This window comes from Mustela putorius, unplaced genomic scaffold, assembly GCF_011764305.1.
Source record: "Mustela putorius furo isolate JIRA1106 unplaced genomic scaffold, ASM1176430v1.1 tig00003834_pilon_pilon_pilon, whole genome shotgun sequence".
Classification (NCBI taxonomy): domain Eukaryota; kingdom Metazoa; phylum Chordata; class Mammalia; order Carnivora; family Mustelidae; genus Mustela; species Mustela putorius.
This window is the reverse complement of record NW_025421987.1, coordinates 110,425,105-110,445,262: the sequence shown is the minus strand read 5'-3', so window position 1 is coordinate 110,445,262 and position 20,158 is coordinate 110,425,105. Positions and strand designations below refer to the sequence as shown.

Here is a 20,158-nt window from a genome sequence, read left to right as displayed (position 1 = left end):
TCTTCCTTGTTTTCCAACTTTATAATTGGAATCAAAATAAGAACTTCAAATACCTTGATTGAGATATGGCAAACAAACCAGATAACGTTATTTGTTGATCTAACAAGATACTTTTCCTTTGAACCCTAGATTGTTTTGTGGACATTGTAGTAGGATTTGACATCTCAACTCATGAGAATGGGCAGACTTTGATTGAAGGTCAGCCTTGGATAGAAACCTACCTTCAAGACCTCTTACGTGCCATCAGCTCCCTCAATGGAGTAAGCTGTGAGGTGGGCACAGAGACTCAAGTTAGTGTGGCTTTTCAAGTGACCAATGCCATGGAAAAATATTCACCCAAGTTTGAGATCTATAGTGAAAACATACTGAACAGCTTGAAGGATGTAACAGTAAAAGGACCATCTCTTCTTAACACAAACCTCTTGAGTTCTCTGTGGGATGCGTTTCAGAATAAATCAGCTGCTCGAGGAAAGGTAAGCTGGTTTTACTTTATCTGCTGCTGGTCTATGGTTGTGATGACCTCCTTTTTACTTAATTTTATTTTTGAATACTTTCCTAGGTGGTTCTCTTATTTTCAGACGGATTGGATGATGACATTGAAAAGCTTGAACAAAAATCTGATGAACTTAGGAAAGAAGGTATTGAGCATGGGGAAGAGTGGGAAAGGATTGTTTACTGAATTAATAACCTCAGAGCTCAATTCTGGCTCTTAAGTTTTCAAGCACTCAAATAACCCTGAATTTGTCAACCAATATGCACTTGGGAGAGCAAATGAATTCTCAGAACATTCTGACACATACTTTTTTCTTCATACACTATGGATGTGAAACAGCATGGAATAGAAGGTCCTTCCCTTTCTTTCATATCACTGTGTGTCTTCTTCCTAAGCTTTCCAGGAGAATGGTCCTGTCTCCCTTGGCCCACATTATCTAATACTGCTACTTCTTTAGTGTCTGCAGAAGAACAGTATATTTCTCCTTGACCAAGGAATAGAAGAAGTAGATTATTTTCTTTTGACACTGTTAAAGTTTCCAGAATCTTAGACATTGTTGGACAAATCTACTCATGTTTTGGAGTGCTCTAATTAGTTCCTTCCAACTACAGATGGACCATCCATGGTGCTTAGGAATTTTTCAAGTATTGGCGCTGGGCTTTTTGCTTTAGGAACTAGTGCCCAGTCTGACTTATTATTGGTTCTTACAAAATATGGATCAGTGGAAGAAAAATTAATCCACATGTTCTGGTTTGACTAAGAATAGAAATACTTTCTTGTGAGAGGATACTATTGGTGCTCCCACCCAGACCCCTTTTCCAAGCAGGTTCCCCCATCCTCCAGGCACTGGGACTTTTGGCTGCTAGAAACTCACAGGTTCCCCTTTCTCTGAAGAATTGCTGTTGGCCAGTGGAACCCATGTCACCTGGAAGATTACCCTCTACCCCAACCCTAGGCAGCAGGTAGACTACAAGAAATTGGACATTTGCCTCTAAATGACACCAGTTAAGTGGTATAATTTATGTTCCAGAGTTCCCCATCGGATCAGGCTGAAGCTAGTCTTCAGCTGAAATACTGTCTTGCTCAGCTTCTTCCCCTGCCCTATCTTGCTTTCTTTACTCCTTCTAAGAGTGCTTCCTCAATAAATTGTAAGCATCTAAATCTTACCCTTCTCAGGCTCTGCTTCTAGAGAACCTGCCTAAGACACCTGCTTGGGCTACTCCCAGGTTAGCTATAGAACCCGGGGAGATCTCTCTTTCTCTTTGGTTCTCTCTCCTCAATCTTAAACAAATTGCAAAGTTAGCTGTATTTACAGCCGAAAAGTAATATTTTTTATTTTGATCTTTATTTTCTAACACTTTTTAAAAAAAATTCTTTCAAGTCTTGGACTTTTTTTTTTAAATGATCTACAGTTGGAGATATTAATGAAGACTGAGAACAAGACACTAGAGTGTTTAATTTGGGTGGGTAGGGTTGGTTTTTTGTTTTGTTTTGTTTTGTTTTTTCCTATTTTCAGCTTTTTGTTTTGTGGTGAAAAAGATGTATCTTTTGCAGACAACATGAGAGTTTTCTCCAGGAAGTTTCCCCCAGAACACACAGATTTGTAAGACCAGCCTTCTTTTTCCTAGCTCCCAAAGAAAAACCATTAAATGAGTTTCAACTTCAGAAGCTAAATTTTTAATATCCTCAAAAATTCAGAATCTTTGATGGGAGCGATAAAGGGATGATAGCCATAATATTTTTTGAAGATTGTTGAATGGCTCTCAGTATGTAAAAGGAGTACCTCTAGCTCTTTTTGCATGCTTACACATAATTCCAATTGATGCGTGGCCCTATGATCCATTAACACTAGGAGAGCCTCCCTAATTTGGGGTCGGGTATTTGTACGTATAAACTGTGTACTCATAATGACATAAAGACAAAAAGAGGCCCAGAGAAAAGGATACTCCGTGGTGAATGTAGTTTTATAAATAATCCACATGGATTAGGGTTTGAATTGGTTTAGTTTTTCTTAATCTAGTGCTCTAGATTCTCCTCAATGATCCTTATATTCTTTTCATTTTCGAAATCTTTTCTTCCTTATTTTTACAAACTGTATTTTAGATCTTTTGACTTTTTATTGGATGAGTCTGAAAGGAGCAGGGTCGGAGTCCTTCCATCCTGAGGAAAGCAGTTACAAATAAGAGTTATATGCATGATTTGCTGCAAATCAACAATCCCATGGTTCTCATAACTCTTAAATTTTTACATTTCTTGGAACTTATAAGAAAAATCAGATATAAGAGTTCCCCCTTATAAATAAATCACTAGCATGCCTTCTTTTGGTCAGTAAACTCCTTTGATGAGCTCAGCATTCTTTATTGTCTATTCCAGCCCACTCCACCATCCCTTTTCTTCTTGTCATCCTCATTCCTGGAACAGTGACTAATGCCTTGTTTATTTGAGACAAGCCAGATATATCAACACTAAAATGAGGGAAGTCCTGGTAAATCAGGACAAGTTGGACAGTCTATTCTTTAGTGTTTCTTCTCTTATTCTACTTCAGCCAACCTCTGTTTCCTCTCCTAGAACTCAAGCCTCAAGTATGCCCTTGAAACTTTATTCTCCCCATTTTCTTCCACTCACCCAAAATCATTCATTCAGAATCATACATACACTGAGACGATATTCTTAACTCTCGGGTCTGTGAACATTTCTTTATTCTAGTCCGTTGGCTTCCAAGTCCCATCTAAAGATTTCTTCACTCTTCCATAATGAAATGAGAAAACTTACTCCCAATGGAGTCAAGTTTTCATAAAGCTAAGTTTATTCACTTTTAGGACTGCTCTTTACTCTGATTATGTCCTTAGTATATTTTTGTTATTATGTCTTTGGACTGTAGACTTTGGAATCAGGCTGTCTGGGTGAAAACCTAAAAATACCCCTCAAGCCAGTCATTTAGCTTCTCCAAACCTCCATTCTCTTATCTGTAAAATACAGCTATAATTCTACATACCCATTCAGTTGGATTTGTAGCTTACAAGTAAGCTAATGCATGGAAAGCACTTAACTGACTTCCAGGCACATAGTAACTATTAATGAATGAGAGCACATTGTTACTATGGCTGCCTCCACCATAAGGATTGCCAAGGTTATTACTGGTATCATTTCATATTTATATCAATTGGCATTTAATCATTTCATGTTTGTATCGATCAATACTTTGCTAAATAGGTCAAAACCCTCTGTTAGTCCCTTCTAGTTTTCTTTGAAATGTTCTGATCTATAAAATTCCAGAATTTATGAGTTACAGCTCTAGATGATTATATGTCATTTGTTTCTAACTGCCTGACAAGAGGTCTCTTACAGTCTTACAGTCTCTCACTATAATTCCAACTGGATTCTTAAATCCTTAAGAGGTCTTTATAGCTGTGATTCTCAAACTTTAATGTGCATATAAGTCATGTAGTGATTTTCTTAAAATACAGATTCTGATTCTGTAGGTAATTCTGTATTTCTGAGAAATTCCCAGGTGGTGTAAGTGCTGCTGTCCAAGGATCCCCCCTTGAATAGCAAAAATTTAGAACATTTTCTTTCTTGATATATCAGTTTCTCTGCATCTTAATATACTCTATGGACCCTTTTTAAATCATTATATCTCACTTCAAATCATCCAGGAGCTGTAATTTCTGTTGTAATATCCCCCGTTTCCAATCTAATTAACTTTGAAAAATGGAATTCCATTTGTTCTCTGAAGATAGTCTTATCACTCATCAGTTTTACATTGCATGGTTGGGGGAAGTAGACAATGAAATGAGTGTTCGTCTTGCAACTGGTTTCCCAGAATAACAATGTAGATACATAGGCAAAAAGATTAAAATAGCCAAACCCACCTCACCTGGAGAACTGTAAACTGTGTTGGATAGGCCTGAATGCCCTCGTAACCGTTGCTCTGGATGGAGCCACCGATTCCAGTGACCTGGCTGATCTTCTCTACATTGAATTTGGGAAAGGGTTTGAGTACAGAACCCAGCTCACTGTTGGAATGAGGGACCTTGGGAGCCGACTGTCAAAGCAACTGGTAAGTGACTTAGAAAAGGCTCGTGATTTTCAATTTTCTAATTGTTTTGTATATAGATTTAATATTTATGCTGACAAATCTGAACTAATTTTTGTTCACTTGAGTGTAAAAAAAGGCTTCTGAACTAGTGAACAGCCTAAAGAAGAGGGTGTTTTGAAAAAAATAAGGTAATATGGTAAAGATACATTGAGGCATGTTTAGTTACTCTCCTTGGCAAAAAAGGAAAGAAATTGATAGCACCTACAATTGTGCCCAAACTACAGTCACGGAATGTAATGACCAGGTGAATGCACTGCTTCCTCAGCCTGCTGGTTTTCACATCCCTCTTGGGTCCTAAGTGTCACAGCTCACCGCTGTGAGTGAGTATAATTTTCGCATTTAAGACATGTATTTTCTGGGCAACACAGCTGGTAAAGGAGAGCTGATTGCACTTGGAGTTCAACCAAAGGAAGAGGCCCCCACCCCAATGTTGGAGGAAGAACGGAGCAGCATGATGATGGACCCCCTGTGCCGTACTGTGTGCGCGATCCAAAGCTTTGTAAAAGTCTTGACTGCGATGTTTGCCTTGTGAACTCTCTTTAGAACCAGATGTCTGGATGCATCCAGTCCCATTTCTTTCAGAAACATACAAGGATTCAAACTAGAGGGGTGAAGGGTTAGCAGGTTATGTGGCACCAATTTCACCTTCATAACTGGCTAATAATCTCCCATTTGCTTATGATTTATAACTTCTATAATCAGCACATCAAGACACTTTCCAATAACATGCTAGCTCCTATTTTTCACCTGTAGAATTTGAATGTAAAGAGATGTTAAACACCATTGTTCAGTGCAGTAATTATGTAAAAATAATTATTTGGGGAATGTGGAAGTTCTGATGCAATTGCTTTCTACATGGGAAGACGGTGTCTTTTTTTTTTTTTTTTCAAAGGTTTTATTTATTTATTTGACAGACAGAGATCACAAGTAGGCAGAGAGGCAGGCAGAGAGAGAGAGAGAGAGAGAAGCAGGCTTCCCGCGGAGCAGAGAGCCCGATGCGGGGCTCGATCCCAGGACCCTGAGATCATGACCTGAGCCGAAGGCAGCAGCTTAACCCACTGCACCACCCAGGCGCCCCCGAAGACGGTGTCTTTTTTACAAAAGACCATTTTTTCCTACTATTTTTGTTTTCTTGTCTTTGAAATCTGTCTTGGTAATTTATAGAGGGAGGAATTTAATTCTTCAAAACAAGCCTGTCAGTGTTTCAATATCACATCAGTGTAATATGGCGCAAAAATAAATAAATAAATAAATAAATACCTTAATTTTATAAATAGATCAATTTTAACATTAATAGTAAAAGACCTAATGTTGTAGGGTGTTAGTGATCCAAAGAAAATTGGTATTATCTAATAGAAAATCACAGAATCCAGTTTGTTATTTGATCTCACACATTTCAAGTTTTTCTGACATTTTCAGGGGAAGACTTTTTTCTAATGGCTGAAAAGTAACATATAATTAACACAAGTACAGTTGATAAGTGATTATTATAACAAAAGATTTCTACTTTTCATCACACTAGAATTTTTTTAAAAGATTTTATTTATTTATTTGACAGAGAGAGAGCAATCACAAGTAGGCAGAGAGGCAGGCACAAAGAGGGTTGGGGAAACCAGGCTTCCCGCTGAGCAGAGAACCCGACGCAGGGCTCAATCCCAGGACCCTGAGATCATGACTTGAGCCAAAGGCAGAGGCTTAATCCACTGAGCTACCCCGGTGCCCCATCATACCAGAATTTTGATGGGAAACTTTTCAACACAAAGATTGATTCTACCCCACCAAGGGCGAGCATGGCATTTAATGCAAACTGGATTTTCCTAAAAGTAAAACTTGTGGGTTAACTGTAGAAATGTAGTGGAATATGTCAATTTTTTCAGAAGACGACTAGGTTCAGGTTAAAATTCACTGATATTTTTCGATATATAATATGGTTTTGGGGCAGGATATAAAGGGGAATCTTTTCCCCATTCCCCATCCTCTGTAGCAAGAGTTTGGAAATGTTGAGTGTGTAATTGGTGTTTTTGAAATCCTGTCACACAGACTTTTCTGGAACTGTTTACCATTGGACTCCATTCCAAGCACTGTGACATCAGGCACTGTTTAAATTCTCTAGCATACAAAGATTTCATGAAACAGGGAAAGGAGAAAACAGCATTCATTTTATTGAACAAAATATTGGGAGCAGAATTATATATATAAGGTGATCAGCATCACCATGGTCAATGCTGGGATGGGGTGGGAACAAGAGACCACATTAGTAGATTAGGAGATTAGATTAGCGTTTTGAGAATTATATTAGTAGATTAGATTAGATTAGCATTTTGAGAATACAAAAACCTCTTTGAGGAAAAAAGCCATAAGAGACTCAACAATAGAAAACAAGCAAAGGGTTGAGGGAGGGAGATAGAGAGAAAGTTGGATGGTGAGGGATTAAGAAGGGACCTTGTGGGGTTGAGCGCTGGGTGTTGTGAGAACCACTGAATTCTATTCCAGTAACCAATATTGTACTGCATGTTAACTACATAAAATTTAAATTGGAAAAGTCAGCTTCTTTGAGTCGACTCTGAAGTCCTCATAGGGTAGAGAATGCAGACCATAGAAGGAAGGATAGCAGCTGAAGAATGTCTCATGCACTGTATCTGGAGCACAGTTACTTTAATGGGGAACAGATTTCTGAAACTGGAAGAAGCCTGAATGACACTGTTGAGCGTGTATGTGGGATTTGGGAAGCATTGCCACCCAATGTCGTGAATTTCTTACTCTTCCCAAGGTTAATGTTGCTGAAAGGACATGCTGCTGTTTATTCTGCAAGTGCATTGGAGGGGATGGCATAATGGGGGATCCTGGACCACCGGGGAAAAAGGTGATTTTAGTTAAGATTTACGGTTCACTTTATTTTGAATGTTGTATGTCTTTCAGACATGGGTTTAGGTAGAAACAAAGGATGATTTTCACTTCTTGGTAGAGCCTCTGAGGTAACTACTTATTCTCCATGATAATTAGATAGTCCTGGCTTTCCCTTGGCATTCTAAATGGGAGTCTTCTCAAAAGCTTTCAGTTCAAGTGTCCAGAGGAACAACTGCCAAGATCCTTGATTATCTAGTGTTCCAGCAGTGATGACAACAACCGGAGAAATCAACTGTGATCTCGGTGTTGAATAATGAAAACCTCCTGAATACCAATGTCATTTCAATTTCCACTTTTAATGACTGCAGAGTCATTTAAATGAAGTAGGGAATGTTTTGGGTAGTCTGCTGATAAGCAAATGAGATCAGCTCACCCTATCCTCACAAAAGATGTGGCAATGTTTCAGTCAGCTTTAGCCAGACCGAAAATGTCACTAATAATATGCGCAAAATTGCCAGTCATAAAACAGTAGCCATTGATAGATTTATATATCTCCTAACCAAAAAAAGTGTATATACTCTTATAAAAAATATGATTTGGGGCTTTAGGAAATGCTAAAATATGTGCAGACATACTATGGATGTGTTTAATAATTTCAATACTGCTTGTTTACGTGTGTGTTTGATTTGTGAATAATTTGTAGATAGCACCATAACTCCCAAATCAACATGCTCGTGTCTCTGAAGAAAATTTTCAGACTATTTCCTGAATCCTTCCACTTGATATAAGGAGAATGGTAGATTTTTTTATATTTAAAGCTGGGCTCAGAAAGAATGAAAAGAAATGTGTGTGGTCTATTTTTCTATGTGTAGCATAAATCCTAAAAAATATTTTTTTTTAATAAAAAGAGGATAGTTCTAGTCTGTCAAGGGCAAATATAGCTGTGTTGACTGGAAGGTTTGTCTGAGAAAAAAATATTCTAGCTCTATATATAACCCCAGAGAGAGTTATGGACGGCATTATGACCCACACATTGCACACACCCTTGAGTTATCTGGATACTTGTTTCAAAACTACATTTATTTTTATGTGTATAAATACAGCCTAGGTTGTGGAGATAGGATTTTTTTTTTTCAAACTCCCGTAATTCTACATAAAGTAAAACTACAATGAAAATTCAACTACAATGAAAAACTACAATGAAAGATTTTTTGCTTTATTACCTTTGGTTTTTGGTCTGTGGAGTGCTAATGCATTCTTCGTTTTCTTATTTCCAGGGATCCCCAGGTTTTAAAGGCAGTGAGGGCTATCTGGGAGAGGAAGGCATTGCCGTAAGTCAAGGTTTTTTAAGCCTCTATTTATTCCTGAGAACATATCTACAATAGGAAATCATTGTGTCAACTCAGAAGGAAACAAAAAAGAATTCATGTGCAAAATCTGAGGTCTTTTCTAATTCTCATCGGGCTTTGCTTCTGGTGGTCAATAACGGTTTATTAACCTACTGTCTCCTCTTTGGCTGTTCGCCAACGCTGCACAATGAACTTAATGCGGAAGTTATTTTTTTCACCAGGGGACTCAAATCACTGCCATTTCCCCCTTCCTGATCCATTTTACACAGGTAAACCAACCCCCACATTTTTTATCAAGGACCTCTACTCTTTTTCACATCCATCTGTCCACCCATCCATCCTTCTTCCTTTCTTCCTTCCATCTGTGCATTCATTTAACAATTATATAGTGAGCATCTTACCACTTACCATAATTAACTTCTCCATTCATGTATTCATCTAACAAATATATATTGAAGCATTCTACCATGTCTCAGGCACAGTGCTAGATTCTAGAAATAAAAAAAATAAAAGAAAAAAATATGATTCCTATCTCAGGTAACTTCAGACTAGTGGAGAAGCAAATGAGTCAACCTTGTTTCTAGTTGCTATACATAAGGGTTGTTCCAATGGTACAATCAGGTGCATCGTGGCAAAGCACAGCAGAACAAATACTTAAGAGCCTTGATAGCAGTTAAGGCTTGGGAAAGGAAGGCTGCGAACAAGGGGTAATGTTTGGGCAGACATCTGAAGGACAAATAGATATTTCTTCAGGCAAAGTTTGTGGGAGAGAACATGTTACTAGAGAGAGAACAATGTGTTCAAGCATATGACTCAGTCAGAATTTGTGTGTATGTGTGTAGAATGGCACCTAGCCAACCTGACTGGAACCCAGGACACAGTGAGGAAGTTATGTGGCAAGCAAGACCCAGATTATAGGGAATCTTGACTATCCTACAGAAGATTGGGTGTCTTCCAGTTGATGGGCAGTCACTGAATGATATTAAGCACAGGAGTAAAAAATGATGGGGGCATAGATTTAGAGCATACTCGGCTGATGTATTGATGCTAATAAGGCAGGGGTTACAGGTAGAAGTCTTGCAGTAGTTGGTGCAACACAAAGCAGTCCTAATCTTAGTTGGGGGCAGTATGAGTGGTTAAGGAGGATGAATTTATGTAATTGTGACCTGGGGAGAGAGAGAAGCAGAAGATGACCTCTTTGTTTCCAGATCACAAGACTGCACAGACTAGTGGGGTTACCAACACAAGGATTGTAGGAATGACATTTGGTTAAAGGCAGAAAAAGAAGGAAAATGGATTTTTGGATTAGAAATCATGCTTAGATCTTCATTAGATCATACCTAGAACGTCCTTCTTTGGGACCTCACCAATTCTTCATTATCTGTTCCCGGGATATCACCTGAAATTTTGCAATACATTTCAGCTGCCACTTGTTTGTATGTCTGTTTTATTTAGGTAGCACCCTTCCTAGGGCAGTATCCAGGTGGGATCCAAAGCACAGGTCTGTCATCAGAGTAGTTATAATTTACTTCCATTATCAGGTATAATAAGCATGAATCCTGGATTTTAAACCACGAGCAGTTACGCATTTTTTCTAACACAAAACTTGTAAAATTTCTAAGAATCCAGAGTACAATGGAAAAAGCTCATCCAAGTATGTTCCCTTTCTCAGGGAGACCGAGGAGCCAGTGGCCCAATGGGAGAGCAAGGCACTAAGGGATGCTATGGTGCCAAAGGTCCTAAGGTAAGAGCTGCATAAGGCATTGTGAAGTACTCCCAACATCACTTCCACTTTCTTACACTAACCACTACTGTCCTTTCTATTTTCAGGGAAACAGGGGACTAAATGGACAGGAGGTATGGTAACAATCATATCCATTTACCTGCCCATCTGTTACCTAGAAATATTTTTATTTTTTGAAACTACTGACCAACAGATCATGCAAATGAAATTTCTCTTGATCTTCCTTTATTGCCAGCCATTAGATTTTGCTTATTCTTGTCTTTTATTGAAGGCAGGGTGTATTATTTGTTCACAATTTCTATTATTCAGCCATCTTTGTTATTACTCAGGACTAGGCTGTATATGGAAGACAATACTAGACTTGTCGGGTGTCTGACTTCTTTCCACATAAATGTGTAATACACTCTATTCTGCTCATATCTGACTTTTCAGGGAGAAGTTGGAGAAAGTGGAATTGGTGGATTAAATGGAGAACAGGTAGAGCCTTTTCTTTGTCCCAGAAAGGCCCTTCTGAGCTATTTCTCATCAAGAAGATGGAAATTTGAGTTTATGTTTCTGTTTTTTAGGGTGAGAGTGGTCTTCCTGGAGAAAAAGGAGAAAAGGGTGATGAAGGATCCCAGGTAGGGATTCAATAAAGAGACAACAAGAAAAATGTCCTGGCAGTTCGAGGTGTGACCAACAGAGTAGAACAGCTACCCGAAGCATATCAGTCAGCGAGTGCCACTAAACGGCTTTGTGACAATCACAAAACCTCAACTGCATACAGCAATAAACATTTTTTTCCTGTGTATCTACGGTTTGCAGCCCAGATCCCTGGTCTAGGCTGAGCGTGGCTGACCTTGGCTCAGCTATCTGTAGGCTGGCTGGTGGCTTTATTCCACATGTCTCTTATCTTCCTCCTAGAACCAGGAAGCACTGTCTAGCTATGTTGGCCTTCACCTCTCCATAGCCATGGCAGATGCCCAAGGGAACAAGTAGAAACACACAGGTTCTCTCAAGGTCTCTTAAGGCTTAGATTTGGAACTCTCACAGCAACACTTCCATCTCTTTCTGTTGGTCAGATTAAGTCATGGCCAAACTCGGGGCTTAAGGATTCATGTCCCACCACAGCTGGAAAGCATTACAAAGTCACATGGCAAAGGGCATAGATACAGAAGTAAAGAATTAGGGCCATTAATGAAAAGCAGCTACCACACTAAGAATGGTAGCGGGGTGTTAATAAGAGTCTGTAGTGTGGGGCGGCACAATGAAAGTGTATGCCACTCATTCCCATCTAGAATAGACACCGACGGCAGCCATACTGTCATCATCCACTTTGTCTGCCTTTGGAGAGTGAACAGCTGAGTCAGAAACCTAATTTCTAGCGGATACAACCACCTTGAAGAAAATGGATAACGTCTCTGAATCACAGCTGCTTCATTAAAGATACAATTATCATATGGTTTCACTTATTCGTGGAGCATAAGAGTAACACAGAGGACATGGGGAGATGGAAAGGAAAAGGGAGTTGAAGGAAGTTGGAGGGTGAGATGAACCATGAGAGACTGTGGACTCTGAAAAACAATCTGAGGGTTTTGAAGGGGTGGGGGGTGGGAAGTTGGGTGAACCTGGTGGTGGGTATTATGGAGGGCACGTATTGCTTGGAACACTGGGTGTGGTGCATAAACAATAAATTCTGGTACACTGAATAGAAATTTTTTTAAAAATTTAATTTTTAAAAAGATACAAATAATACCTGGTTTATAAAGTAGCTATAAAAACTAAGACAACAAATATGTCTGGAACAGAGATTTCATCACTGTGGTAAATAATTGAGATCACTCTTAGACTATTTATATGATGCCTGAAACTATTTTTGTGGTTGTCAAGCTTAAAAAATAACTCTAGTAGGAAAAATTTAATTATTCAAATCAGGGAGAAGATAAGCTCTTTGGTTTTACTAATGTTATTAAAAATTCTTGTCTTGTCCTTCTGATCTGTATTATCTTTAGGGAAGCCCAGGAAAGCGAGGGGTTCCTGGTGAACCAGGTGCAAAGGGCCTGCGAGGAGACCCTGTAAGTGTTGGGGCTGTGCGGGCTGTGAGCTAAATAGGACTTGCTTCCCATCATCTTCTTATAAGGAGAGAACCCCACTTTATGATAGTACAGTAGCAATCCTGAGTTCAGATCATCACAGGGACAACTCTTGTCAAATTTTAAAAGCAGTTCCCTTGTGCTGAGTCCTCTTCATCTATGGAATGAGCAGGGACAGTGAGAAGATCTTGTCCATCGCTGGAGCATTTGTTTGCGAATACATATTCAGAATCGTTATCGTGCTTTGGAGCTGTGAAGGAATTACAGTCCCCTTCATTCTCTTCCTCTGAGTACCTCAAAATATGAATAGGGTGGAAGAAACAAAGCCACCTCTTTTCTTCCATTCTCTAAGAGTCTTTTTCAATTAAGAATATGAGCTTAATTTTCTTGAATCCAAGCCCAGCTAGGACTATATCAGGCAACACCTGATATGACACAGAGGTGCCCGCTCTCCGGGATACAACCTAGCTGAATAGACATGACCCACACCAATGTACAGGACATGCCAGGTCCAGTGAAACATCAGTGCCATTGGACTTCCGTCACCCCACCCACACAAAAGTAAGTCTCCCAAATCTTAATGAATTAAGATTTAGGTTTGTTTATTAAACTTTTCTGCTGAGATATAATTGACATAGAGCATTGCATAAACTTAAGGAGTTATAAGGTATTGATTAGGTAACATTTATATATTTCAATATGATTACCACCGTAGAGTTAGCTAACTCCTGTATCGTGTCACAGAATTATCCTTTTGTGTGTGTGTGTGTGATGAGAACATTTAAGAGCTAGTCTTTTAGCAGCTGTAAAGTATATACTATTGTTGTCCATAATCACCATGCTGGGCATTATCTCTAGAACTTAGTTTTGAACTATAACATCAGAAAAGTACACATTACAAATGCACAGCTTAATGAATGTAAATGTACTTGTGTACTCAGCATCCAAGTGAAGAAATAGGACATCCCAGAAATCACCCCCCCATTTACATCAATCTTTACCAGCCCCACCCAAAGGTAATCACTGTCCTAAAACCATAAATTAGTTCTACCCATGTACCTGAACTTTAAGTAAGTAGAATCATATGGGACACACTCTTTTGTTTCTGGCTTCTTTGGCTCAAGTTTATGCTTGTGAAATTCATCCATGTTTTTCCGGTAACAATAGTTCATTCAGTCTCATTAAACTTAAGCCTTTTTAGCCAGTTTTCCAAAAACTTTGTACTAATTCACACTTCCACCAGCAACGTACCATAGCACTGTACTACACACACACATCAGAATGGCTAAATTTTTAAAAAGCTGACAATAATAATTGCTGAATTATGGATGTGGGGCAACTGGGACACTCACAGGACTTTGTATACTGGAGGAGGAGTTACTGAAGGCAATGGATTGATCAGCGAAAGAATTTAGGGCAACAGATTGAGAAATATAAATGTTAGGTACATATCGAAGATAACTGTTTTAAAAGCAGAGGAATTGGCACTTGAAGACTACATTGTTTAATAAGTGATTTTTTAAAAAAAGATTTTATTTATTTATTTGACAGACAGAGATTCACAAGTAGGCAGAGAGATTGGGGGGGAGGTTCGCCAAGCAGAGAGCCCGATGCAGGGCTCGATCCCAGGACCCTGGAATCATGACCTGAGCCAAAGGCAGAGGCTTTAACCCACTGAGTCACCCAGGTGCCCCCAAGTGATATTTTTTTGATAATAGTCTGATGACCTGAGAATTTTGAAACAACTTCAAAGTACCTAATTAGAAATCAAAAACTGTTGGGGCGCCTGGGTGGCTCAGTAGGTTAAAGCCTCTGCCTTCAGCTCAGGTCATGATCCTAGGGTCCTAGAATCGAGCCCCGCATCGGGCTCTCTGCTTGGCGGAGAACCTTCTCCCGCCCCATCTCTCTGCCTACTTGTGATCTCTGTATGTCAAATAAATAAATAAAATCTTTAAAAAAATCCAAAACCAAAAACTATCCATAATAAAATAATAAATAGTAGTTCAAAAGACATTTCAGTTATCTATGTATGAAGGCTAAAATTTCCTTGGGATATTGCTATAAAATTGCCATGCACTTTGTTCAGAACCGCCTCTTCATTGTCTGCTAAGTTGTCTGTGCAATTCCTTAACACTTTCAAAAAAATCTGAATAATGTAAGATGGTTTTATCCTTTTTAATGTTCTATGACTTTGAGATCACTGAAAATTCAACCTGCTAGAAATTTGTGATGTGCTGTTTGTCACCATACTAATTTTAGATAGTTTTTTTAATGCATGATAATTCTTCCCACCCACTTGGGAGTATACATCTCAAATTGAAGACAATTCTCTGAGCCTTTTTATATGTGGTTTTTATGGGTTACTATTTCAGGAAAAATTTGGGAGAGCGAGATTGATTGAATAGCTGGAACCCACACATGATCAGATTATTCATAGGAATGCATGCAAATGGCACAAATTCCTAAAAGTCTGTGCTTATTCAGACAGAACTTCCGATCACGTGAAAGCTAGTTTGGGTGTTTGGAATTACCTATTTTTAAAAATCTCGTATAATCTCATGTGATACAGGGGAAAAAACTGAACCAGATCGTTTGAGCCACAGAATTTAGTAAGGTTCATCATTCTAAACCATATCATGATTAGAAGCCCATGTTGAATCATAAATTTGCTCTTTTGCCCAGTTGCATAGAAAGAACTTGAAAGACTGGACAGATCATATTCAGACTGACCGAACAACTAGAATGTTCTATTCTGTAACATGTAACTTTTTAAATGCCATCTCTTCAATTAAATAGTTTGGAGCTGGACCTCAATAAGTTATTTATACATCCAGCGGAATAAAGTTTTGCACTTTACATGATCTTTTCCCTTTTTGGCCAAAATACAATTCTCTAATATTGTAATTTAGGTATACCCTGCTTAGAGAACTTAACAGACAAATATTTAAACATAAACCAGAAATTGTAGAAAATAATCTTTGGCTTTGGTATATGGGGGAGAGAATGAATTTTTCACATAAATTCTGGTAATCTCAGCTATAAAGTAAATTCTAAGTTCATCTTTTTCTCTCTGATAGCCTACAAACTCTGTAAGCATAGAAACTATTTATTTAAAAATCTTTCTAAGTATTTGGAACAATGACATGTCCCTGTTGGTGATCTCAAATTACTTATTGATTGATGAAGTTAATCTGGGCTGCTATCGGCCGAACAGCCCAGCAGCTGGCACTCAGCAGGACTGGATAATTCTTGTCCCCTCTCAATTTATTGGAGCACTGACTGAACTGACTGGCTCAATTGATTGTCCCAGCATCATGGTGATACTGCCCTATCGGTGGTCCTAACTATCCAAGATAGAAAGCTTTCAGTTTGGCCTGCGAAGGTTAATATCCCACAATGAGTTCCTGCTAGAATGTTTGTATGGGTACTGGGGGAAACTCAAGATTCCAGAATTTTCTGAAAACTGGAAAAGTAGCAGCGAACATACGGGGCTAAAAGGCTACCAGGTGTCCAGGAGAAGAGATTGAATGGCAGATACAGTCCTCAGTGCTTCTCAGTGTACTTATGTTCTTATGGTGGAACCCATTACAGATGTCTCCCTTCTCCCAAAGGTAGGGGAGAATAAAATTCTAACAACCTCAAGTATAAACTTGTATAGACCCCAAGAAAGAAGAGCAAACATTAAGAGAAGGGGTGGCAGTAGTGAGAAGGAGTACCTCCAGAACTAGGATGAGAATTGTTAAACACAAACCATGTCACCCTTGCTTCTCTTGGTGATGCCTTCTATGGTGAGCTCCTGCTCCCCATGCCACCCACATACACAGACAAACTCACCTTATGTCTCCACTCTCTTCTGATAATGTGGAACACGGGACAAAAAGAAATCATGTGCAGCCATTTGTAATTTTTACCTATCTATGCTTTTAAATGGATTGGACTTACTTTGTCAATTTTTTTTCAAGGGGAATGAGTAAATGTATTATATGCAGTTACATTTTTAGGGAGAGATGTTCAAAGTTTTTGTTTTCTGTTTTTTAGGGAGTTCCTGGATTTGACAATACCATAGAAGGACCTAAGGGCTTGAAAGGACAACGTGGAAGACAAGTAATTATGTGGATATTTGAAAGAAAACTTGCAATGATGTACATAGTTGATACAGAAAAAACCATTTTTAGGAGCAAATATATTTTTTCCTCCTCCCTATCTGCTACTCTAGGATTCAAAAAACATTCTTTTGTCCTTCTGAATTTGGGGTGACTTGCTTCACCAAGCATTTATGAATGCAAACATCTAAGCCCCAACTTAAAATGTAGGGCTAGCTGATGGAAAGAAGCCAGTAAATTGTTGTCCTTTCCAGGATACAGAAGTCACATACCCTAAGAAAACTTCATATTATTTGTAGTACATGATAAAAAGAAAAAGATCTGGTAGATCTATACAGCTTATAAACTAAGGTAAATCTCTTGGGATTAATCTCATGAAATCTCACAAACCACAATGTGATCATCTAACCTTATTATTCAGAATTTTTAAAAAGCATAATTATCTGGAACATGAGTTTCTCTCAGTCTTCTTGATGAGGAACTTCCCTTGGTGACTTCACCTGGGGGAGAGGTCTGAGGTAGTGGAAAGAACTTTACTTTGGGGACAGGCCCTCATGCTCTGTGCCTTAGTGGCTCTTTAGCCTTGGACCATTTTCTGTAAAGCTCAATTTTCTTATCTACAAAATAGGATAAATAGCCTACTTTTGAAGGCTATGATGAGAATTCAGTGACTGACCTTGCCACATCATAACCCTTAGGTAAAGCTACCTGCCATTTTTACTAAGTGGTAATTGTAAGTCTCACATGTTTCAGTATAGACTCACAATTTTTCCTTCCTTTTCTATTTTGGGAAGATGTATGAGTATCGTGAGATTTTATTCACATGCAGCTGTTAATCTACACAGGTTAGCCAAACAGAACAAGAAGTCTCAAGGTAGAAATCCAAACCAGTCATAGCCATACCTGACACATGCGTCATTATCCACTGTGGCAACACAGTGAGGATAGATTGATTCAGACACTCTATAACTTACACCCAAAGACAAGTTAGACAGTGGTGATGAACAGATAAAGTCATGTCATTAGCATTTTGTCCTGTAGTTCCTCATTTCCTGCATAGACATATGGTTTATTACCAGTGGAAGCAATCCACATCCAGAGGGAGGATAACTCCTTAGTTAGTGTGCATGCATCCACTTTCCCTGCAGCACAAGCAGATGTTGAAGAGGAAATGTGTCAGTGCTGCCTAATTACTGTGGCCCATCTGTCTGTTCGTTTGACAGGGTAGAAGAGGCTGGCCAGGCCCTCCTGGAACACCAGGCTCCAGAAGAAAGACAGTAAGAGCCCTTCTAGACAAGGAGACCCACTGCTCTGGTAGCCTATATTGTGATAAAAATGGCTGATTGTGGGGAGGGGTTGGGATGGTTCTGCTGGGGCTCGCTACCTTGGGGACACTTGGGAAAGCTCCGCGAACATAGCTGGCAGACCACATGTGGAAAGCCCCGGAAAAGCTGAGGCAGGAAGGTGCTGGTTGCAAGGAAAGTTACTGATCAGGAGAAACGCCTAGGCAAAGAGAGCAAAAAAGCAGCCAACTAGGGGAAGAGTGGTGAAAGTTTGGCCTTCTCACTGCACTAATTGCCATTGCCAGTATGTCATTTTGAGTCCCAGACTCCATTCTTCTGCCAAATTTTATGACTGCTTAGGAAAGTCAGTCCTAGTGTAAGTCCTCTGTTCTTCAATATTCACTGCCTTGTGAAGAAGATGTGTGTTCCGGGACACAAAAACATGTTCTTGGTGGAGTATAATAGCTGATCCTATAAACTTCTCAAACAATACAATGCATAATAAATGCAGTGTACTAAACTAGTTTTTATTTGTGCTCAGTCCTAAAGCATATATGTAGAGTACTAATTGAGATTTAGTTGATACATATTAGTTTCAGGTGTATAACATGATTTGATACGTATCTGTGGCTGTGAAACAATTGCCACAATAAATCTAGTTAACACCACCATGTGTAGTTACAAATTTTTCCTTATACTGAAACTTTTAAGATCTACTCTCCTAGCAACTTTCAAATATATAATATGGCATTATTAGCTATAGTCTCCATAATTTATTTTATGACTGGAAGTTCGTACCATCTGACCCATTTTACCCATTTCATCCATCCACCACTCCTTAATTCTGGCAACTACTGAAAGTTCTCTGTGTCTAGAAGTCAAGTTTTTGGAGTTATTTTTTTTTTTTTAATATTTTTAAGATTCTACATATTAATGAGACCATACAGCATTCATCTTTCTCTGACTTATTTCACTTAGTATAATGCCTTCAGGATCCATCCATGTTGTCACAAATGACAGGATCTCCTTTTTTTATTGGCTGAATAATATTCTGATATCTACATATCTATATCTATCTATATATCTCTATCTCTGTCTATATCTCACACATCCCTTGTCCATTCATTCATCAGTGGATTCTTGGGTTGCTTCCATGTTTGGGCTATTGTGTAAGTAATGCTGCAGTGAACACAGGGGTGCAAATACCTCTTTTATTAGTGTTCTCATTTCTTTGTATATATAAACCCAGAAGTGGAATTGCTGGATCATAAGGTAGCTCTATGTTTAATTTTTTGAGGAACCCCATACTGTGGAAAAATTAGAATGAAATTGGATTATTTGTTTATGCAGCCTTTTGGGGTCTAATTTAGTTGTTTTGTCTTATTTTTTCAATAAGTACTTTTTTTTTTTTTTTTTGTAGGTATTTATTTATTTATTTATTTTTTAATTTTTTATTTTTTATAAACATATATTTTTATCCCCAGGGGTACAGGTCTGTGAATCACCAGGTTTACACACTTCACAGCACTCACCAAATCACATACCCTCCCCAATGTCCATAATCCCACCCCCTTCTCCCAAACCCCCTCCCCCCGGCAACCCTCAGTTTGTTTCGTGAGATTAAGAGTCACTTATGGTTTGTCTCCCTCCCAATCCCATCTTGTTTCATTTATTCTTCTTCTACCCACTTAAGCCTCCATGTTGCACTTTTTTTTTATTTGACAGAGATCACTAGTAGGCAGAGAGATAGGCAGAGAGAGAGGGGAAAGCAGGCTCCCCACTGAGCAGAGAGCCCGATGTAGGGCTCGATCCCAGGACCCTGAGATCATGACCTGAGCTGAAGGCAGAGGCTTTAACCCATTGAGCCACCAGGTGCCCCTCAATAAGTACTTTTTTAAAAAGTTTCTGTGCCCAACTACTTGGAAGAGCACAGAAACTATAAAACAAAATTTTTATCTAATAAGAGATAACTAATTAAATACACTTAAATACTTGCATTACGTTCTATATTAGACCTGTCTTTTTTTCATTTTGCAGCATTTCCTTTCCATTCTTCGTTTTCTAGCTTTCTTCAACTTCCTCCACCTCCCTCCTCAATTCTTTATGTTATTTATTGAGCACAGATAAGACCTAGTTTGATATATTGCATTTTTTATGCATTGTATTTT

The 20,158-nt window shown here is 38.8% G+C and overlaps 1 protein-coding gene across 1 annotated transcript in view; it reads left to right on the top strand.

The window, feature by feature from the left end:
* The window catches only part of COL6A6 (collagen type VI alpha 6 chain), a 108,836-nt gene that overhangs the window by 20,845 nt on the left and 67,833 nt on the right, over window positions 1–20,158 (top strand). Inside the window, exons 8-19 of the mRNA XM_045088924.1 lie at window positions 130–473; window positions 560–638; window positions 4,399–4,553; window positions 7,363–7,455; window positions 8,717–8,770; window positions 10,461–10,532; window positions 10,619–10,645; window positions 10,965–11,009; window positions 11,099–11,152; window positions 12,524–12,586; window positions 16,643–16,708; window positions 17,931–17,984. Coding sequence (XP_044944859.1) covers window positions 130–473; window positions 560–638; window positions 4,399–4,553; window positions 7,363–7,455; window positions 8,717–8,770; window positions 10,461–10,532; window positions 10,619–10,645; window positions 10,965–11,009; window positions 11,099–11,152; window positions 12,524–12,586; window positions 16,643–16,708; window positions 17,931–17,984 — 1,106 coding nt within the window. The remainder of the gene's footprint in view (window positions 1–129; window positions 474–559; window positions 639–4,398; window positions 4,554–7,362; window positions 7,456–8,716; window positions 8,771–10,460; window positions 10,533–10,618; window positions 10,646–10,964; window positions 11,010–11,098; window positions 11,153–12,523; window positions 12,587–16,642; window positions 16,709–17,930; window positions 17,985–20,158) is intronic.